This window comes from Cetorhinus maximus, chromosome 5 (genome assembly GCF_964194155.1).
Source record: "Cetorhinus maximus chromosome 5, sCetMax3.hap1.1, whole genome shotgun sequence".
Lineage (NCBI taxonomy): Eukaryota > Metazoa > Chordata > Chondrichthyes > Lamniformes > Cetorhinidae > Cetorhinus > Cetorhinus maximus.
The window spans coordinates 7,050,125-7,074,023 of record NC_135883.1 but is presented as its reverse complement, the minus strand read 5'-3'; the positions used below and the strand labels follow the sequence as shown (position 1 = coordinate 7,074,023).

The window sequence follows — 23,899 nt, the reverse complement described above, 5'->3', positions numbered from 1 at the left end:
GTGCCATGGTTGAAAGGGCTGTACGATGTGGAGTTGCTGAAGGATGTGCGCTAAGAGACTGCTAATCACATTCACAACAGGAACATGTCATCAAGGCTACTCTGCCTTCCAAGGATGACCTCATCGTTAGGGTAGAAGGTGACAAATGCTGCTTCCGTGATCAGCAAGATTTTGGATTTTTCCGGAGATGTTCAAATGGAGAATGACGATGTTGCCCCACACGTCAAAGGCTGAAGCAAACTTCAATGGTGACAATTTGTATTCACGTAAATCCTCCTGGAATCTTGTTGGTATAAGGTTGTCACGGGCATGTCTGCCATGTCACGCCCGTGCAATGGCATCCTCACGTGGTTCATCTGTTTCCTTGCCCTCTTAAGAGCCATCCCTTCAACATCCTCCTCATCCGCAGAGGGGTCTAGCTCCTCAATGTCTCCCTCAGGCAACATATTGCCCCTTTACAGTGTAAGGTCGTGCAGTGCATACCAAACAACACTCCATGGTGAATATTGGAGAGCCTCGCCTGACCGATCCAAACATCAGAAACGCATCTTCAGAAGGCCAATCGTATCTTCAGAAGGCCAATCGTTTGCTCTATTAAGGACCTTGTGGACGAATATGCTGCATTGCATTTCTCCTCAGCTGCACTATGTGGACGACAAACGGGCATCTGGAGGTACCCTTTGTCCCCAAGGAGCCGGCCCGCTAAGCGCCTCCAAACCCTCAAAGTTCTGTGGGGCCTGCGAGTGAGTAGGAATGTCAGGCTTGTGAGAGCTCCCTGGGTACCTAGCATAAACATGCAAGATCTGCTTTTTCTATCACAAATTAGCTGGATGTTAAGCGAGTGAAATCCTTTTCTATTAGTGACTCTCAAAGGCCGTTGCCAGGGAGCTGTCAAGGCCACATGTGTGCAGTCGATGGCACCCTGGATTTGCAGGAAACCTGAGGTCGCAGCACTGGAAGCCTGGCTTGCAGCATCCACGCGGAACTGGACATAACAGTCAGCTTTACTGAGAAGGGCATTGGTCCGTCTCCCTTGTGCATTTGTGTGCAGCCAATTGTGATATTTCACAAAGGTCCCCAGTGGAGCCCTGGAAGGATCTGCTGGCAAAAAAGTTCCAGTGTGGTGATCACCTTCAAAAGGAACCAGCATGGGATGCCCTCCAAGACCTTGTGGCATAGGTCCCTCACGGAAAATATTGCAAATGTGAGCTACCTCATCCTTAGACAAGCGAAGGTGCCTGTGGCACTGTCTTTCACTCATCTCCATGTACGAGCTCTGCCTTCTGTAGACCTTGGCCATGCCAAACATCTTTGTGGATTTTACCCCTCCTCTGGAGCATCTGGGACTTTCTGGGGCCCCACTGGCTCCTGCTCCTCAGGCCGATGGTCTTCTCGGAGCTGTGCCAATCGGTGATGGGCCCTTCTTCTGCTTATTCTAATCACAGCTATAAACAAGGCACCATTGCCTGCAGCCTGCATTCTCCACTCCTCCTCGTGACTGTGAATGGTTACAATTCAGCAATCAATGGCAGTTTCCCTCAAATGGTCTCCCTCCACCTCTAAGCCAGGGATCCTAAGCTAGTCTCTAACCCTAACCCTCAGCCTGCCCGTCAATCTAGACATGGCATCCCCAGGTCAAACCTCGCAGGCTGACATCATCCTAGATATCCACAGGTGGCTGGGCTTCCCCCTCAGACCTGACTGCACGTTCACGATGAGGGTCTTAATTAGGCTCAATAGACCCATGTGCTATGACCCTCAGTCAGGCTATTGTGAGCTCGCCTCCAGTAGCCTAGACAGTAACTATTGATACTCTAGCTTTGTACTTATGCCATGGCTATAAGCATGGTGACCAGTGCACTGGGAACATTGAAGCTTATAGTGTTTATAGCTTCTATGTAGCAGCCGTGGCCCTTGATTGTTTGATCCATCTTCCCTTTTCACATGTCTCTGTGAGGATCAGATGGCCATTAAGACAAACTGCACTGCAGCACCAAAACCTCATGGATTTTCACTTGAATGTGCACCATCGGTAAAGGAGCACTCCAGCACTCAGCTGAGCCATGCTCTCCATGGTTTGAGCAGGAAACTAATAAGGCGCCCCTTCAATCAGCCCATGATAGCTGCGCTGAACTCCTCCTACATGCCGAGACCCCTCCCCCTGTCAATATTTTCAAGCTTGTTTTTCCAACATCGGTAGTTGCAAAAATGCTGCTCCTAACTTCTGTAAGTGGGACCAGCTTCCAACCTCCCGCTTATCACCCACCAAGTTCCTCCCATCCTCCTCCATAGCCACCATCTCCTAATTCCCATTCCTCTTGTCAGTATCCAGCCTCCCCATTACCCTTGACTCCATCATTGTACATGCTGATATTCCTGTTCCCCCACCTGATCCCTTAAATGTTGATGTCCCCATGCCCTTTGGTAATCTGACCCCTCCCCTTCCAAAGGCCACATGCACCCTTACTTTGTGACAACTCACCCCCTCATGACTTTTCAGCTATCAACATACAGAATACAGATGCCTCCCCTGAATGTTACTGTGCCTTCTGTTTCCCAATACCATGCCTCAAACCCCCAGGACCAAATTCCTTTGGTGACTGACCATGCCCCGCACACCATACTGTGCACAACTGTCACTGCCCAGACAGGCCTTTCCTCATCCAAGACTGAAACCAAGACATGTGTGCCAGGCAGAGCCCTGTAAAATGGCCCACACAGCCCCAGGACAGTCTCTTAAATATGCCCCCGACAGCATGGCCTCAGTCCCAGGACAGCTCTAAACCTTCCCCAGACAGTCTTTTAACTTCTACCAACCAGACAGACAGTCTTTCATTGTTCCTCACTGTTCCTATGCCTATTCCTGCCTCCATCTCACCCTTTCCCTCTTGTCATCCGCCCCCATAGTCCTGCCTCTGTCTCATCCTACCCCTCTGTTCTTTCCTCCACCACCCCACCCGAGTCCTCCTCCATCTCACTCTTCCAATCTGGTTGTGCCCCCTGTGCCCAGCCCTGGTGCAGCTTGTGCTACAGGCACCCGAAATGTAGCAGTGACAGTCTTAAAGGAAGGCAAAAGCAGCGTCTACTGACCTCTAAGTTGTGGATGACCTGAAGCTCGCCAGGTGTGTTCCTCTTATATACAGTCATAAAACAGGCCACTTTAATTATCCGCTGGTGGGGCACTTAACTTGGAGGGGGAATGTAATTCTGGCAAGATGACCTATTAATGAACATTCATGAGATGCTAATGAACGCAAATGGGGTTCTTCACATTGCTCAGCAGGAAACTTGACCAGCCTTGAAAGTCACAAGAACAAAATTCCAAACTATTTTTCCACCAGCAGGAGACTGATTTTTTTCATTCACACCAAAGGAAGTGCCCCTGCCTGCCACAATTGCCACCTCTGGCAGGAGCGGGAGGTTACGCCCTTGGTTGAAATTTGAACTACGCCGATGGGGTGAAAGACAACAGAAAGGAACAGAAAATACGCAGATCAATCAGCATCTGGAAATGGAAAAGGTGGATTTGAACATCTAGAGTGGCTCCCCTTCATCAGTAACAGAAACTCCTCAAAGTGTACAACAAATCAGGATTAAAGATGGAGACATGAATCATCATTACCAATCTTTTCTCTTTACAGATACTGATGGGTTTTCTATGTACTTCCAACATATCCTGTTTTTATTTCAGATTTCCAGATGATGTAGCTTTAACTTTTGGGTTTCAGCAGGAGATTGTCAATTACCTTAGAGAGGCTATAATGAAATTGAACATTACACTGGTTCAGTTAGGATAAGTGTACAGGTTAGGGCACGTAGGGGGCAAAACAGCATGATCCCTAAAAGGCGTGTGTGAGCACACTGTGCCTGCCAAGATTGCTCAATGGTAATACTGGATGCTGAAGATGGAAAAATGACAGCTTTTACATTTAGAATCAAATAAAATGGTTACAGCACAGGAGGAAGCCATTCCGTCCAAGTCCACACCAGTTCTCTGTAAGAACAACTCCGATACACCCATTCCCTATAGCCTTGCAAACAGTCCCTCTTCAGGTGATTATCCAATTCCCTTCTGAAGCCCACAACTGAATCAGTCTCCACCACCCTCTCAGATAGAGCATTCCATGTATAATTACACTGTCTAAGTTTTTTTCTCATGTTACCTTTGGTTCTTTTACCAATCACTTTAAATCTGTGTCCTCTGGTTCTCAACCCCTCCACCAAAGGGACTAGTTTCTGCCTATCTCCTCTGTCTAGATCCCTCAGGATTTTGAGAATCTCTATCGAGTATCCTCTCAACCTTCTCTTCTCCAAGGAGAACAATTCCAGCTTCTCCAGTCTATCCATGTCACCGAAGTTCCTCATGCCTGGAACAATTCTGGTAAATCTTTTCTGCATCTTCGCTAAAGTCTTGACATCCTTCCAAAAGTATGGTGCCCAGAATTGGATACAATACTCCAGTTGAGGCCGAAGCAGTGCTTTATAAAGGCTCATCGTAACCTCCTTGCATTTGTACGCTATGCCCAGGTTCCCATATTGCCTTTTAACCACTTGCTCAACCTGCCCTGCCACCTTCAATAATTTCAGCAAATATTCCCTTATGTCTGGCTGTTCCTGCAGCCCCTCTAGAACTATTTATATTGCCTCTCCTTATTCTTCCTAACAAAATGTATCACGTGATTAAGTTTCATCTGCTACATGTCCACCCACTCCACCAACCTATTTCCTCTTGAAGTCTATCACTATCCTCCTCACAGTTCACAATATTTTCAAGTTTGGTGTCATCTGCAAGTTGTAAACTTGTGCCCTGTACACCCAGTCTAAGTCATTAAATATATCATGAAAATTAGTGGACCTAGTACTGACACCTGAGAACACCACTGTTTACCATCCTCCAATCCAAAAAACCGTTCATCACTACTTTCTGTTTCCTGTCACTCTGCCAACTTCATACTCACACTGCTACTGCTCCTTTAGTTCCATTGGCCTCAGCTTTCCTGACAAGCCTATTATGTGGCACGTTGTCAAACGCCTTTTGGAAGACCACATACACGTAAACCACATTATCCTTATCAACCATCTCTATTGCTTCATCAAAAAGCTTAATCAACGCAGTTAAACACAATTTACCTTGAACATATCCTTGCTAACTTTCCCTCGTTAATCCACCCTTGTCCAAGTGATTGTTAATTTTGTCCCAGATTATTGGTTCTCAAAGCATACATACCACCAAGGGTAAACTGACTGCACTGTAGTTGGGCTTATCCTTACATCCTTTTTTGAACAAAGGTGTACCATTTGCAATTCTTCAGTCCTCTGGCACCACCCCTTTATCTAAGGAGGAATGGAATATTACCACTAACTCCTCCACAATTTCCGCACTGGCTTAGAAGCTATTAGTAAAGATGTTATAGCAGGGCACTTAAAAAAGTTTGAGGCAATCAGGCACAGTCAACATGGCTTTGTGAAAAGGAAATCATGTTTAACCAATTTATTGGTTAGATGCACTGTAGGTAAAGGGGGACCGTTGGGTGTACTATACTTAGATTTCCAGAAGGCATTTGATAAGGAGCCACATCAAAGGTTATTGTAGAAAATAAAAGCTCATGGTGTAGGGGGTAATATATTGGCATGGATAGAAGATTGGCTAGCTGACAGGAAACAGAGGGTAGCCATAAATGGGTCTTTTCATTTGATTCTGTTGAAGAGTCAAACGGACTCGAAACGTTAACTGTGTTCCTCTCCGCCGATGCTGTCAGACCTGCTGAGTTTTTCCAGGTATTTTTGTTTTTGTTTTGGATTTCCAGCATCCGCAGTTTTTTGCTTTGATAATATAACGGGTCTTTTCATGGTTGGCAGGATGTGACGCGTAGTGTGCCACAACTGGGATCTGTACTGGGGCCTCAACATTTACAATTTATATGAATGGCTTGGATGAAGAGACAGACTGTAAGCTTGTTTAATTTGCTGACGCCACAATGGTAGATAGGAAAGGAAGCTGTGAGGAAGATGTAAGGGGGCTACAAAGGGACACAGATAGGTTAAGCGAGTGGGAAAAGATCTGGCAAATGGAGTATAATGTGGGCAAATGGGAAATTGGCCATTTTGGCAGGAAGAATCAAAAAGCATATTATCTAAATGGTGAAGATTGCACAGCTCTGAGATTCAGAGGGATCTGGGTGTCCTAGTGCATGAATCACAAAAGGCTAATATGCAGGTACAGCAGGTAATTAGGAAAGCTAACAGAATGTTGTCATTTGTTGCGAGGGGAATTGAATAGAAATGTCAAGAGGTTATGCTTCAGTTATACAGGGCACTGGTGAGACCATAACTGGAGTACTGTGTACAGTATTGGTCTCCCACTGCAAGGAAAGGTGTAAATGCTTTAGAAGCAGATCAGAGAAGGTTTACTAAAACATTGGACAGGTTAGGCTTGTATCCACTGGAATTTAGACGAGCAAGAGGTGACTCAATCTAAACCTTTAAGATCCTGAGGGGTTTTGATAGAGTGGATGTGGAGAGGATGTTTCCTTTTGTGGGAGAATCAGGGTTTAAAAACAAGTGGTAACTCATTTAAGTCAGAGGTGAGAAATTTTTTCTCTCAGAGGGTGGTGAGTCTTTGGAACTCTCTTCCTCAAAAGGCAGTGGAAGCAGAGTCTTTGAATATTTTTAAGGCAGAGCGAGATAGATTCTTGATTAACAAGGGGGTGAAAGGTTACCGGGGGTAGATGGGAGGTTACAATCCAATCAGTCATCATCTTATTGAATGGCAGAGCAGGCTTGAAGGGCCGAGTGGCTTACTCCTGCTCCTAGTTCGTATGTTTGTGCATTCTCTCAGCATCCTTGGTGCATCCCATCCCGTTCTGGTGACTTACCATTAAGTACATCCAGCCTTTCTTATACCTCCTTTTTATCCTCCTGTCACTTGTAAATCACAAAAATAAAACTTTGAAAACAAAAAGGAAAATACTTAACAGTTGAAGCAATGGAGACTAATTAAGATTGCTAAGAAACCCTGGTCCTTGGCTCTATCAAATCTGATGCACTTTTTTAGTTCACTTCCAACAACAGATTAACAGGCTAAAATGACAAAAATGGGGCTGGGTAGAAACAATATCTGGAAATGGGCTGAAACAGTAATGGGCAAAACCTACAGAGAGCCACCTCCTATTTTAGGTCCAGTTATGGAGCACCTCAGCTTCAACAAGTCTAACTTTTCAGCCAACATGACCTGTACCTACATGCAGATTTTCATTTGGAGGTTCATCACGTGATCCTTTAGGTAAGTGCCACAGGCATTAACAGATAGAAAGAAGATTAAATAGCGCAAGTGGAGGCTAGCAATATTTTAAAATCAAATACGAGAGTTTTCTCTAGTGTACTGTCAGTTGGGAAAAAAATGTTTATGAATGCTCTGCTAGGAAAGCTGAAGAGAGTGATGAATTTACCACTCTTCCTTGGAAATAAAAATGAAACTTTGTGTCAGCAAGGCAACAAAAGCACGCTACATCAATGCAAAAATCACTGGCTTACCACTGCTACTGCATGCAGCATCTCAATGTCACCTCTATAATGTTTAGCAACTAGTGCAGCAGATCCTTATACTAAATCACCAGGGACAATTTATCTCCTTCCGCATTAAAAAGCCAATGCTTATGGATTAAAATATACATTACACAGCATAAAATACCTCAGAATAAAACGCACAAACACGATGGTGTCAGTACGATATTGCATTTGTAAAAAGAATTTGAAAAATATTGTAAAAATTATTTGTACTTACAGAATTTGCCAATGAAAGATATTATGTTTATGGAATAATCCCAGGAACATACTGCCACATATACACACCACAAATGTTATCAGGGTCTGGGAAGCAGCTGGCATAATTGGGGCAAGCATGAACAGACAAGGCTGAGAAACGGGAGAGGACAGAGTCTCGTTACCTGAAGAAACGGCAACAGCAATTTCTTTCACGAGCAGAACTGGCAGTAATGACGCCCATCGTCATATAATCCAACACTTTAAAAGGAGGTGGGATAGCATTAACTGCCAAAATTTCCATTGGCACGATTATCTGAACCCTCTCAATGTTAAAATACAGAATTACAGTACATTTATGAAGTTACGCTCGCAGTGTTCCTAGAACCTGAAGACCCATGATTTGGTCACTGTGAAATCAGCCCTCTTATAAAAGAGGAACAATTTCAAATCTGTGAAGATGCTTACAGACTGTCTTCACCTGCAAACAGATGGCAAACACTGCATTTCTCTGTTGCCTCCACGTCCCCTTGATCCCTCTCCACCGTGCTCGCCAAACCTCTACCCAGTGGGAATTATGTAATAGCAACGAAGGCACCCATTGCTGAACCTCGAACTCTACTCACATAAGGCACTCAGATCAACAGCAGTGCGTGGGCTTTGCGTGGCCATATTTGTGGTACGGGATCGGGATTTCAGTCCCACATTCTCCGTTTAATCTTCCTTCTGATGAACTTTTTCTGTTCATACCTAAATTGCTTCCAACAAAGGCCACAATACATGCCATTTGTAATCAAAGGCATCACGATTTTAGGCCTATGCAAACTGCATCAAGCACTCTGTAACAAATGCAAAATGCTGTGGGCGCTGGAAATCTGAAATAAAAACTGAGAAATGTTCAGCATTTCTGACGTCACCTGTGTTGGGGGAAAAGGTCCTTGATGACCAGGAATGTTAATTCTGTTTCTCTCTCCACCGATGCTACCAAAAATGCTGAGTACTTCTAGCATTTTCTGTTTTATTTCAAGCACTGTGATCTCACATTACTGGTCTGCAGAACCTTTAAAATAAAGTTCAACCTTGAGCAGACAGGAGGAAATTCCCTCATCGCAAGATCAGCACAGTGGAAAATAACCGTGGGGCCCTGTCTCTCCAACAACCTTGCCTCGTGAATCACGCATACGACCTTTTCCCTCATTCTAGATTACAGCTTCATGTACTTGACTGGAGGAATCAGCATAGAGATCTTTCACCTGAAAGAGAACGAGTTCACTCATCATACATGACAACTCAGAACCATGACAGGCCAGAAGCAAGGATGTTCAAAAAGACAAAGAGCAATCTTAAACCCAATAATCCAATAATTCAGCTTCCTTAAACCTCACATGAGCTTAGTAAAGTAGTGCAGAACCTGCCTGCAGAGCTCCCAGGGCCTATATGTCTTGAGGACACTGGTGCTGTGAGCACGCAGTCCAAGGCGGTAATGCTTAGTGACAACATTTAAATGTTTTAAGTGCATTAAATGTCTTGAAAAAACTCCCCCGTATTTTTTACAATGAAAATAATTGCTGATTGGGTACGTCAAGAGAATTCTGACTTTTGTCCATTGTATAGTTTCTTAACTCTGCTTGGGAATAAATTAATCTTAACTCTTGTGTTTAAAAGCAGAAAACAACTGGTGAAATATTTCAACCAGCAGTAACTTAGTGCACATGAAAAGACTGTTCGCAGTGGTCTTTCTGCCTGTTTTAAACAGAGAAAGAATGCATGTTCATATACTCACAGATATACACCTCAAAAAAACTAGTCATAGCCCTACTTACATCCACCTAAACATTGTACAACCCCCTTTTCTCATGTAAGCACTGTCTAAAGCTGTGGTAAGGGTCCACAGGCATTCTCCTGCATTGACCCAAGTGGCTGCTCTTCATAGGTGACCCCTGACACTGAGCTTTGAGATCCCAGCATATGTTCCATTGTCATTCCAGTTGCAGCATGACCTCTGGTTTTTTTTTAACCGTGGTTGATGCAAAGGTATAAGCCATGGGTGCAGCAGGTACCCTTGGTATCTCAGGAACTATCCTTCCACCCCTCTTTTACTTCTAAATTATGGCATGCAGAGGCACCTGCTTTGAAGTTAAGGCATTGTGAGGACTCCCAGGGGCACAGTTGTATGATTCTATGCTGGAGGTTAGAGAGCAGATGGTCATGGAGATAATAAAACCCTTTTTGGGTCACATGGTGTACAGGGGCCCAAATGGGCACACTTGTTATTGATAATACCCTGAGTTCTGGACATGGTGATGGATCTGTAGAATTAAGTTTCCCTACCCTGTTACTTGTCTTTTTTTTTACTCATTCATGGATGTGGGCTTCGCTGGCTAGGCCAGCATTTATCATCCATCCCTAATTGCCCTGAGAAGGTGGGTGGTGAGCTGCTTTCTTGAACCACGACAGTCCATGTGTTGTTAGGGTGGGAGTTCCAGGATTTTGACCCAGCGACAATAAAGGAATGGTGGTATATTTCCAAGTCAGGATGGTGTGTAGCTTGCAGGGAAACTTTCAGGCGATGGTGCTCCCATGCGTCTGCTGCCCTTGCCCTTCTAGATGATAGCGGTTGTGGGTTTGGAAGGTGCTGTCTGAGGAGTCTTAATGTCAAAGAAGTTAAGTTGTTGGCATTGCTAAAGACTGCATTTGTGATCTCTTTGGCATATGTGTGAACAGCAAACTAGATAACGTCAAAGGTGTCCCCAGTGGCAAAGTGAAGACGTCAGCCACGTAACAACTGAGGGCAGTCGCAACACTGACTGCCATTGGTAGAATCGTACAGAGATTGTATTTTACCTGCACGTCTTCTCAAAAGTATCAGTCTTGCCTCTGGTGTAGAAATCTGAACTCTGAATTGGAAGGTTGTGAATTCAAAACCCCTCCAGGGACTCGAGCACATCGTCTAGACTGACATTACAGTGGTACGTTCTTGAAGGTGTCATTTTTCAGATGAAACTTGTAATTAATGCCCCATGTGCTCTCTCAGGTGGAGAAGACCGTCTACAAGGCACAAGTCAGGAGTGTGATGGAATACTCGCCACTTGCCTGGATGAGTGCAGCTCTAACTCAAGAAGCTTGACACCATCCAGGACAAAGTAGCCCGTTTGATTGGCACCCCATTCACAAACATTCATTCCCCCCCCATTACTGACAAACAGTTTCAGCAGTGTGTACCATCTACAAGATGCATTGCACGAGCTCACCAAGGATCCTTAGGCAGCACCTTCCAAACCCACGACCGCTACCATCTGGAAGGACAAGGGCAGCAGATACATGGGAACACCACCACTTGGAAGTTCCCCTCCAAGTCACTCAGCATCCTGACTTGGAAATATATCGGCCGTTCCTTCACTGTCGCTGGGTCAAAGTCCTGGAACTGCCTCCCTAACAGCACTGTGGGTGTACCTACACCACATGGACTGCAGCGGTTCAAGAAGGCAGCTCACCACCACCTTCTCAAGGGGCAATTAGGGATGAGCAATAAACGCTGAACCAGCCCAGTGACCCCCCACATCCCTTAAATGAATAGAAAAAAGACAAAAGATCACAAGGCAAAATGGGCATAAAGCAGGATTCCATTTTGGTGATCGGTTGGGGGGGACAGATGTTTGGATGCAGGGTTTGCCAACCACTTGCAGCTGCAGGCTTGAGCAAGAGCCATTTTGTTCTCAGAATGTGTAGAGGATGTGTACAAGAGACAGAATCTCAACACTTTCTGATTACATGGAAGTCGGAAGATTGGTAAAAGCAAGGGGAACAAGTAAAAGATTTTAGAAAGACCTAACCAAATTAGTAGAACAAGCAAATAAGGAGAAGATGCAATGTCATTTAGACAAAGGGGAAGTCATATAATTTCAGTGGCAAATAGGAATGGGAATACATATTCAACATAAAATACTGAATGCTGTGAGTAAACAGTAACTCGAAGGTTCAAATGTATAATTAGCTGCAAGTGCAGCTAGGTAAAGACATGAAGAAACTACAGTGAAAATAGTGGTATAGAGTGCAGGAGCAAGGACATAGTTCTAACGTTTGCACCAGTGAAGAACAGATGATGAGCAATTAGGAAGAGCAAATCCCAGTTTCTAACTCTGCTTATTTTATTCTTTTTCTGGTAGATGTTAGAATTGCATTTTATATTCGAGGTTCCTTTTCATAAAGTCCAAGAGAGGACTGAGCAGGAGGCTGCAGATTAGACGTTGCCTGTGCCAGTGCTGATCCATGTTGATGCCTTTGCCAGCATCCTCTCATTTTCTTCCTTTTCAAAGGCTTGCCCATTTTCTTTCGAATATTGTTGAATTTCTGCCTCAAGAGCCATCTGTGGCAATGCATTCCATTCTAATAACTCATGTGTCATTTTTTCTTTTAAGCTTCCCCTTTTGTTCTTCCAGTGAAAATGCTCAAAGCCTCTTTCTTACCAATTTGCCAACCAGTTTTAGAAACCTCAATTAAATCCTCAGTTAATCTTCTCCATTAAGTGAAATATTGCTTTTTGGCAGCAAACATTGTGGGAGTTTTCCCTTGACGGCGAGGCAATAATATTCTGATGGCTTTTTGGAGTTCGTTTGTAAATGACATGGGGCTGGATTTCCACCCCACCCCCCAGTGGGCATGTTTTCAGCAGGGGGTATACATAAAATACCAGGGGTGGCAAGCCCACGACCTTCCCCACCCACCCCGGGGCCGTCCCCCGTAATACTTGAGGTGGGAAGAGGTCAGAATCGGCAGCCCACCAACCATTTTTAAATAAATAAATAAGCCATGTGCTTGTTACCGAGAATGCGCTGCCCATGCAATAAATTGGGCAGAAGTGGGAATGCTGTTTTTCAACCTAAGTGGTTATGAAGTCGAAAGGAAAGCGGGAGGATGTCCTTTGGAGGGGAGGGGGTGGGGGAGGGGGCAACCCCCCTTTCCCAAAATACGATTTTCCTCCCCACCTGGCCTCCAAAATCCACCTTTCCTTGCTTCCTCCTTAGGCTTCCCAATCCCTCAGAGCCATAAAAGCAAGGGGTTTACCTGACTCCGGAATCCACTGAAGTTCTGCGTGGGCCTGCTGACAATCCCGGTAGTGCCCACTGCCAAGTTCTGCTGCTGCTGCTGGAACAGCTCGAGCTGCCGGTCAATCAGGCTGGCCAGCGGCTCTCGAGCGTGGGATGTTGTCCCATGGTGGGGTGGGTGGCTGGGGAAGGAAGTCCCACTGTCAAGCCTGTTTAGCCGACTGGCAGCACTATGGCTGCAGGGCGGGATTTTCCTTTAGGTGCGTCAGCTGCTGGCCGACTCTTGCAACAGGGCGGGGTAGGGCAGGACCAATATGCCCACCCGCGAAATCTAGCCCATGATTTTCTTTTTTTTTTAGCTTAATCAGGCTTTGCAACTGAGAGAGGAAGGATAACGTTGAATGGTTTCCCCACGGGGAGTAATCACTCATTTCCTGCTTCAATATCTCAGGCCCCCAAGATTCATAAATCCCAGTACTCACACCCACTAGAATCGGTTCCCCCTTCAAACTTTCAAAAATAATTCAAATAGAATATTTCATTTAAGAAACGCAGATGAAGTGTGGGATAAAAGTCCCCCATAAATCAAAAAAGTTCAACCCTTTTTGAAACAGGATCAATATGGGTTAAAAATAAATGCTCTTAATACAGAAATAAATCTTCCAAAATCAATGATTTTAAGCAAACTTCTTCTCAAACAAATTCAACAGAACCACAATAAGTACAAATAATTATGCACAGTCTTTTCTTTTTCTCTTAAGATACCTATTGATTTCTTGCGAATCATGAGAATAACTTAACTGGGTAAGAGAAAATTTCTGGCGATATTGAAACAACTTGATAGATTTCCTTAAGCCAATCCCAAGAGATTTGACCAAATTTGAGCAGTGGAGGGTCTTTTTCAACTCTTTCGAGTACATTCACAGTTCTTTCCGGGAGTGGGACATGAACCCACAACCTTCTGGTTCAAAGGCGAGGGTACTATGAACTGAGCCACAGCTGGAGGAAGCAGACGAATGAAGTCAAACCAATCAATATAACGATTGAAACAATGGACTGCTGCTTCTATTTGAAAGCTCAAGATCTCTAACTTTTGAGAGCTAAGGAAATTTCTGTCTTTTAAAGAGGCATTACCTTTATCAAAATGTGCACATTCTGTTTGGTAGTTAAGAATCCATTACACAGAAACATTGTGCAAGACAGAACTATGAATCTATGATTGGGATCTTCTCCTTCCTCAGTGACAAAGCTAGTCTCTCTCTCTCACTCTCAAATATTTGCTAGCTCTTCCATGAATGCATTAGCCAATCTGCCACACAGCTGGACAGCAGTGGACATACTGTAATTACTCCTGAACAAAGAAATGTCAACCAAAAAGTTCAACAGTCTCAGGAGTAGATCAGTTCATCTGGAAAAGAAGACCAAGAAGGCTGGATGGAGGAGCAGATCTGAGAGAAATTTGCAATAGCGTGCCTTTGGGTGAGGATGATAGCCATGTAACTTGGGTGGAGTAGAACTGCTGTTAGCTGGGCATCAGACCAGCGCTTTGAAGGAGAGGAGCTGAAATTCCTCGTGAGGAAGACAGAGTTTTATAGAATTTTTTGTGACTCGCAACTGATCGCTGATGTCTAGGTGGTTTGCTGAGAAAATTTGAGGAACCTGTCTTGATGGTGTCTGCCATTCATTATGTAGTTTGTGGTATGTTCAACCACAGTTTGCCTGTTAATTCATGTCTACCTCGTGTTAATTCTGGATGTTAGAGTATAAGATAGATAGTATTGACTGTTTGCTTTGTTGACTTTTGCATAGTAACATTTCTTCTGTTTGTTTAAAACTGTGAAATCTTGTGATTTTATTCTCTCAGTAAATACCCGGGATTTCAAATTTCGTCTACCTTACAACAACAGTTACTGCTCCCTAACCGGATTATAACAACGTAGCAGGTCTTGTCTGGGATTGCAACGGCAGTCAGACTGAATGCTGGGAAAGTGATGGGCTAGTTCCAATTAAACCATGAATCCTTAACATAAACAGAATTTCTACTCCTGGCCAGCCTCCCATCTTCCAGCCTACGTAAACGTGAGTTGAACCAAAATCCTGCTGCCATATCCAAACTTGCACCAAATCCTGTTCACCCATCAACCCTGACCTACATTGATTCGCAGACTGCTTAACACCTCCATGTTAAAATTCTCATCCTAGTTTTCAATTCCCTCCATGGCTTGGCCCCCTTCCTTTCTCTCTAATCTCCTCCAGCCCTACCAGTCTTTGGGATCTCTATAACTAAACTTTTGGTCATCTGTCCTAACATCTCTTTGTGTCTCAGTGTCCAATTTTAACAATGTTCCTATGCTGTAGGCGCTATATAAATAAAAGTTGACATTAGCCAGACTCTCAACTACCTAGCAGCTGAATCCTAAATTAATCTCACATATATACATTAATCTCAAACACTGTTCTTAACTACAAATTTGTAATCATTCCTCAGTTAAAGCTGAATTACTCTGGCAGGAATCAACAGTTTTTCTAACTGATTTAGTTTATCAATTACCCCAATCTACTAATTATTTACATACACACCGCTTCACCACTGTAAACTTTGTTTTGATGGTTAATACAGAATAGTTAGTTCATTACTTTACTGCCTGACTTTTTTACTAATTGGTAATAAAGTATTAATTAATCCATTTGGTAGCTACAGATTCTGATAGGAGTCTGGTAATGTAAAGGTGAATAAAATTTAACTCGCTGACACAAGACAGTTTGACGGGCAAAATTTAGGCATTGACCAGTTGCCGGATGAGGAGGCACAGCAAAGGGTTTAAAAATTCGTTTCATGTACTTGCTGAATATTTTTGTCAGGGTGTCAATCCCAATGCGTTGAAGTGGGGTTAAGAATGCTTGGCTCAAATGCAGAGAAATATCAAAACAGATTTGAGGCGTGAAATGTGGTTTTTATCTGCAATGGAACATTTGATGAGCCTGAAATGGTACTTTTCCCCAAACACATACTCAATTTCGCAACAAAGAACTAACATGGGTAATGTTCCCTCAAGTTCAACTGTAGTTTAGTTCCATGCTGAGGCTTTAAAGTCAAGGCAAAGTGCATTTTGTTCCTGTGCTATTCATTATTATCTGGGAGCACATAGCGCTGACTCAGGAAGCCTGAAACATTGAACAAAATTCAATCTCCCAATGCTAATGTCCCTTGCCCTGAGTAATACACACAACAAAAGCGAATAACCCACAGGCTGGCAATTGCTGTAAAGTATATTAAATCCAACCCAGCTGAGGCATTCATGGTCAAGCAATGCAGCAAATCCCATGCCCAGGGCCTTGATTTTCACATCTGCCTGGGGATGGCAGAATACAATCTTCAACATTTAGGTTCCCTAACAGAAGCATTCATTATTTATGCTCACTTTGCATTTACATTTCTGAATTACATGGAGACTAGTATCCTGCTAACAAATTCCTCCACTCTTCCTGAAAGATAGTACAGTAAGCTGTTAATCATTAAAAATGCCACATTTAATCTGTTAGAAATTTAGAACCAGATGGAGGTAAAGTGGAAGATTCAAAAATTATAAAACATAAACCACACTTCAAAATAATGAGACTTGAAAAACAATTTCAGTGATTGTTATTTTTCCTGAAATGGAACTTGTTTATTCTGTTCCAATTAATCTGGGGCTTTCCGCTCCCTTGGATCCACATTCAGAGCTGAGTTTCCAGGTCCTAGTGGGCAGGCAAAGGATTTGGCGCTGATGGTCAGTGTGCCAGTTCCCGTCCCACTCCAGGGCCATTTTCTTGGGAGGCAGGAGAGGAGGGGAGTGGCAGGACATCCTCGGACACAGCAGGAGGCCAGACAGGTGTCCGGAGGTGGCCTTCTGGCAGCAGACTGGGGGTGGGGGTGGGGAGGGGGGGGACAATGCCCCAGCAGGTTTAGAGGCCCTCCCCACATGCCTGGCTTCAGTTGCAGACCACCCTGTGGAAGGGGTTCCACCACCCTCCAACCCCACCCACCCATACCCAACCTGCACATTGGTGGCCCAACTGCTGATTCTATTTTCTATCTTTTTCATTTTAAACTTTAAAAAAAAAAATCGGTGAGAAGGTGCCTCCATCTTGAGGTGTCCTCTCCCTCCATCGCCTGAGAAGCCAGCAGCTGCTTCTGAGCTGAAGGGTCTCTTTTGGTCCTCCAGCTTCCAGAGCTTACCCGCCCATCCTTAACTGAACAACAAGCCCACTCCCTTGCCACTAATCGACTAATTCGAGGAACATCACAAACGAGTGACTGTACCCCAACACAGTCCAGCCTTCTGACCCCCCCATTTGAGCCTGACTGCGGGGTTCAGAAACCCAAGGGGAAAATCCTTCCCTTGAAATCTGCCATTCCTCTATTAACCGACAAACACAAATAAGGTCTAAATGGAATGCAGAATTGGAATAAAAAACAAATTTAAACAAACATGCATTAGCAGACTAAGAATTTACAAGTAGATAGATCTGCATAAATACCTAGTAACAATAGATGTGCAAAAGTTACCCAAAGATGAGAACAATTTTCAACTGCCTTTTAGTGGAATAATTGCTTGAGGGCAGGCTGGTTATGTGGCACTCATTAGCAGAGGCAGTCATTTACTTCGTTTTAAAAATCTAACACTTTGATGCACATCACTTTGAAAAGATAAAGACAGCTGCTTGTGTTGAAGTGGGTTTGAAATATGTGTCACGTTTGCCAAATTTTTTTCCATCACGCAACTCACTCCCATCGTCTCAATATGGACAATTCTGCTCATCGCTTACCAAGGATAAACTACAAGAGTCAGTCATCAATATCGACCGACAGACACAAAACTGCTGAGAAAGTGCTAAATCCGTGGCAGTCAAAGGGCTTTCATTACTGGATTAACACAAATGATGTCTAAGGCTGCACCACTGTCACAGATCGCATTATAAGTGAAGAACAAAGAAAAAGTGCTTAAATGATCTCGCTTTATATTTAGGTTCTATACTTTTTGCGGATTCCTCCTTTTTGCGGTCTCTATTTTTTGCTATCCCGGTTTTTCCACCAATGATGCTAATTCAAAACTTTACACTGCAGTACACAGCGTCACCGACTGTGGGCTACCATAAATGTAGTTCGATTACCACAAACATATCCATCCACGATTGTTCACAATTTTTTACTAAGATTGCCATGGTCTTTGACATAAATAAAGATTCCCCCCAAATATAATAAGCATGTCAAAATTGCATTCCTAACAATGTCTTCTGCCCCATATTACTTGCAATTCCTTTTCTTTAACATAACCGGAGGCATGGAAGATTTCCCCCATTCCCTAGCAGGGGTGGGGTGAGGGAGGGCACCATCATCAACCATTGTGCCTCAATTGCCACCCAGCTGATGTTCAAGTAACTCAGGAAAGACGAGGAGAGTAAATATCAACGTTGTCATGAGTCTTCAGAAGGGTCGTATGCTGGATAGTCTTTCGTTAATACAGTGAAGGGGCTAAACAAAATATTTTCACATCAGAGTAATTGCGATGCATTTCTGAGGAGAGTGACTTGAGACAAAACCAGCAAATCCTTGGCTGACCAGCTTTTTAAGACAAAGGTACAGCATACTTCAACTGGCATCAAACTGGCAGAAAATCACAAATAGCAGCATCAATCTTCTCAGCATGCTATCAATGTCAAAACATGCCTTGTTCAGATGAAGATTTTTTGCCTTTTAACAGATCTTGATTAAAATACTTCCTATGCGCCGAGTTGCTGAGTTTCTTGGGAAACTAGCCTCTCCTCCCTCCTGTTACTCTTGAGAAAAATGGATGAAGTATTGGAATACTCGTGTGTAAAAAATTTCCACATGAATAATCTTTTCCAAACTAGGTTAATGGAAGTAATTAGCAAAGCTAGGTGGCAGATGTTGTTCAATGCAGTTGAGTGTAAAAATAATCAGTACTTGAGTAAATAACCACAGTTCCATGCCTTTTTACAACTAAGAAAATATTTTGATTGGTCTCACTCAGAATTAAAGTGGACAACTTCACAACTACCTTCACTGAGTTCCACTGTTATACTTTTGCCCACTCAGTCTGCCTTTATCACAATCCAATATCTTGCTCCCATTCACATAAACTATGCTGTTGAACTAGAGTCAGCTGGAGATTAGGCTGCACAACTCTCTATTCCTTCATCCAAATCATTAATATGTATGGAGGAAAAGCAGAGGACCAAGTGCACATCCTTGGACATCGCTATTTGTCACATTGTGTCAATTGGAGAACAAACCTTTCATCCCCTTCTCTGCCTCCTCCCTCCTAGCCAATTATCAACCCATATCACAAGATTGCATCCTAGTCCGGGCACACTTATTTTTGCTAATAAATCGCTTGTGCAGAACTTTATCATATACCTTCTGGAAGTCCATGGAGATGCTTCCCAGTCCACATTGCTAATAACTTCCAAAAGTTCAATTGGTTTGATCAGGAATTAACCACACTTCAGAAACCCATACTTACTCTCTCTTATCTACTAAAACATATCCAAATGCTCAGTCAATTTGTCTCAGATCATAGATTCTAGAAAATTCTCCACAAATTTTCAAGTGGCAAGTCTGTCATCACCTGGTTTCACCCTCCTTCCTTTTGGAAGTAAATTCGGCAATTTTCCCATCTCTTCTCTTAAAATATTTATAAAACTTATGCTGTTACCTTTGATATCACTCATAAATAGTTTTTATATTCCCTTTTACACAATTACTTTTTTTTTACAGCTCTCCCAATCTGCTAGGTTTCCATTTTTCCTTGTATTTTGTTAGCCTTTTTTTATAGCTTGTTACTCAGCTAAACCTCCGCTTACCTCTTGCATTAGTTATGGTTGCTGAATTCTGCAAGTGGCGCTTTTGCCGTTTAATGCCGTACATTGGTTTCATATTCCAGCAAATATCTTTTGAATATCTCCCACTGTTTTTCTGTACGCTTGCCCATTAACAGCTCAGCCCAGTTGACTTAACCAACATATTTTTCATCCCTTCAAAGTTTGCATTACTTAATTTTAATAGTTTTGTTTTTGACTCTTCCTTCTCCCTTTCAAGCTTAGTGTCATATTTAATCATTATATGTTCACTATTTGGAAAATGCTCCACTGTCAGATGTTACCTGGTTTGTTGCTCATCGCTAACACCAGTATAGTCCATTTCCTTATCAGTTCTAAAAGAGTGCTCTGGAAAATACATTGCCTTTAGTATTTATCTGTACTGCTTCTCTCAATCCATGTAAAAGTCAAAATCTCTCATTATAATTGCATTGTTTCTGTTATAAGCTTACTTGGTCTCAGTACTTATACATCTCCCAATTACATCACTACTATCAGGTGTTCTGCAGACAACTCCTACCAAATTCTTGCATCACTACTGTTCCTTACCTCTACCCACTAAATGGGGTCAGTCTTGGTCAAGTGGTCGCATTGCCATTTTCTAGAGAGCTTTTTTTCTTGCTGTCCTCCATTAGGGATGGGCAATAAATGCTGACCTTGTGAGTGACACTCATATCCCATGAACAAACAGGAGAAACCATATAGAAAAAGCTCCTGTTAGAAGCTTATGGATTCAAGACTCATTCCAAGTGCTTGGGCCTATCCTCTAGTCTGACACTCCAGTGCAGTACTACATGAATGCAGCACTGTTGGAGGTGGCACCTTTCAGATGAAGCTTTAACCTTAGTCCATGTCAGCCTGCTCGGGTGGGCATAAAACATCCCATGGCACAATCTGAAGAGGAGCAGGGAAGTTATTTTCATATCTTGGCTAGTATTTCTCCTTCAACTAACATGACAAACAGTTTAAATGGTTATTCATTTCAGGAAATTCATCCTTGACCTGCACTTGTGATAATCATGGAAACTGACAAAAGATCCACAACTATAAAGTAACACAACTATGAAGTAGAACAAATTTCAGATACATCACTAAAGTTACCACTGGGAATTGGATTATGCCATAGGATTGGAGATATTGATAAACAGGGTAATTATAGGCCAGTTAACTGAAAATTTACGGTTAGTAAAATGTTTGCATTTTTAATTAAATATGAAATTACAAAATATCTAGCTCAGGATAAAGTAGTTAGAAGCAGGCAATACAAACTTTTAAGATAGGTGGATCGCATTTGACAAATCTAATCTAAGTTCTTTGAGGAGATGGTGACAGGAATGGTTGATGGGGGAAATGCCATGTACACAGGGTTTCAAAAAGCCTTTGCAAAGGTACCACACTGGATATTACTGGTGAAAATTAAAGCTTATGGAATTTGGGTGAAGGTAGCACACTCAAATAAAAATAGATTAGGAAGAAAGGAACAGAGTAGGAGTTAAGGACAGCTTTTCAGAGTGGTTGGATGTGGGTAGCATTTTGTTTGGGGTCTATTTTTGTTTGCTGTACACATCGACAATTTGGATACAGGGCTAGAGGAAGTGGCATTTAAATCTGTACGTGATACTAAAATAGGAGGCACAGTAAATCATTCTGATCCAAGGAAACTGGAAGGGCATGTCGATAAGATGATGTAAGCAAATAGGTGGCAGATGCAATCAATTTCAACAAATGTAAGGTAGCACATTTTGGTTAAAAATTAATAATTATTCTTTGAATGGGGCAAAGCTCAGTGGTACAGAACATACAAGTCGAGATTTAATGGTGAATCTATATAAAATCTATAGCTAGAATGGTAAGACACTGAAGAGGGTACAGCATATTTTCACTAGGATGCTGACCTGGTTGGAGGAACTCAAATTCAAAGAAAGGCTTGAAAAATTGAGGTAGCTTTCAACAGAGGAGATTAAGGAGAATAAGAGGTAATTTGACAGAGATATTTAAAATTAGGTTGAGATGGGAAGGAATAGATAGAAAAATACTGTTTGCAGTGGTTGGGGGATCTAGAACAAGGAGACATCATTTTAGAATTAAATTAAAAATTAAATGGAGAGTATTACAGTAGAGAGCAGGACAATTTCTTTCAGAGGACCGTGAGGTTGTGGAACACAGAGTCAGTGATTGAAGCAAAGACCATTTCTACATTTCACAATAGATTGGATGAGCAATTGAAGGAAAGGTCATGAACGGGATATGGGAAAAGAGGGTGTACGTGGGATTAGTTTGACTGTTCAAGTAGAAGATAAACTGAAAAATAGACCGGTTAGGCCAAACAACTCATGTCTTTTTTGCAATTTCTATATAAAGTTCTATTCTATTCAACACAATACTCCATTGTCAAAGTTACCAGCTGCAACTTCTCTGCTACTTTTGAACCAGCCACATAAAGGTATACATTTTCTCTCCTTTTGTGACCTGAAAATAAAACCTCTGAATATCTAATTTTCACAATCTCTCTCCTACCCCCAGAAACGCTGGAGCTAGTTTTGAAAACTTGCCTGTTAAGAAGCAACAGCAAAGGTACATTTTGCCATTGCACAACACAATAATATATTTCTTTTTCCTCTACAAAGTTTAATAGGCTTCTTAAATTGCATGTTTTTATGTTCCCATTTGAACGATTACATTCATGTTTCAAGTTTTGATGGGCATCCTACATCGCTCTGTATCAACAGAACATCAGTATTAGTGCGCTGTTATTTCAGAATTACAAATGCAAGGTACTCACTCATATCCATAAATAGTTGCCTCTTCTCGGCCATGGTCTTCCCTCTTCTTCCACACTCCTCAATCATTCTAATGAAAGAAAAGAAATGACTGTTTGAAGGAGCACACCAGCAGTTTCTAAAAACAAGATCATTTCATGCTCACCATTCATGTGAATCCTATTTTCACTCAGATCTACAACTGCAGCTCATTCTAGCTGAACTGTTGGTGACAGAAACACCCAAAGCTTTGCCTTACAGTTGTCCTTAGCCTAGGTAAAATTGCCCTAACAAATACTTCAAATGGAAACAATCAGACTGACCAGATCTACGATTAGCACAACAATGCATCAGCCACTGTTTACACAAGAAATTACATACACTGTAGTCATCCCAAGGGATGGGAGTCCATGGAAATGTGTCATCCATACATTTCACTAAACTGAGCGGCAGATCAAACTAACTAAACTAACCATAACAACCTCACATCTATACTCTCCCAATTTCATGAAGACTGTTACTTATAATTCAATTATTTTTTCAACGTGCATGTGCAATAAAAGTTATCCATATTTTAATACATTTGCGTAAATAGGAGTGTTTTAAAATTGACAAAAATATTAACATTGAATCTTAAACAAGGCGATAATAGGAACTTAGGAACAGTAGTAGGCCATTTAACTCCTTGAGCCTGTTCCACCATTCAACAAGATCATGGCAGATCTATGACCTAACTCTATATACCTGCTTTTGGTATCCAAAGGATAAGGGGGCAAAGTTCTATCAACCTCAGCTTTAAAATCGCCAATTGATCTACCATCAATTGTCGTTTGTGGGAGAGAGTTCCAAACATTGACAACCCTTCTCATGTAGAAGTGTTTCCTAATTTCAGGCCCAAAAGATTTGGCTCTAATTTTTTGACAATGCCTCCTTGTCAAAGGCTCCCCAGCCAGAGGAATTCGTTTTTCCCAATCTATACTATTTGGTCTCTTAATATCGTGAAAACTTCAATCACATTATCCGTTAACTTTCTAAATTCCAGTGAATACAACCGTAATTTGTTTAATCTTTCCTTGTTGTTTGACCCTTGGAGCCCAGGTATCATTCTAGTAAATCTACACTCCTCTCCCAAGGGCAATATATCCTTCCTAAGATGTGGTGCCCAGAACTGCTCGCAGTACTCCATGTGTGGTCTAACCAGGGTTTTATATAGCTGAAGCATGGGAATCCACCCACATGTATTCTATTCCTCTAGATATAAAGGTCTTCCATTAGTCTTTCTGATTATTTTCTGTTCATGACATTTTAATGATCTGTGTACATGGTCCCCCAAGTCTCTTTGGACTCCTTCCATTGTTTCCAGCAATGATATGGCTATTTAAGACAAGAAACCACAATTGGAATGTTCTGAACATGCCATTATAGAAAGGCTTTTGAATAGATGGAAAAGAT

The 23,899-nt window shown here is 42.5% G+C and overlaps 1 protein-coding gene across 6 annotated transcripts in view; it reads right to left on the bottom strand.

Moving 5' to 3' along the window:
- Positions 1-23,899, bottom strand: part of dtnba (dystrobrevin, beta a) — a 461,468-nt gene that overhangs the window by 365,314 nt on the left and 72,255 nt on the right. For all 6 annotated transcript variants that reach the window (XM_078541481.1, XM_078541476.1, XM_078541482.1 and 3 more), the window contains exon 2: positions 22,471-22,538. In XM_078541481.1, the coding sequence (XP_078397607.1) occupies positions 22,471-22,537 (67 nt within the window). In that variant the 5' untranslated portion in view covers position 22,538. The remainder of the gene's footprint in view (positions 1-22,470; positions 22,539-23,899) is intronic.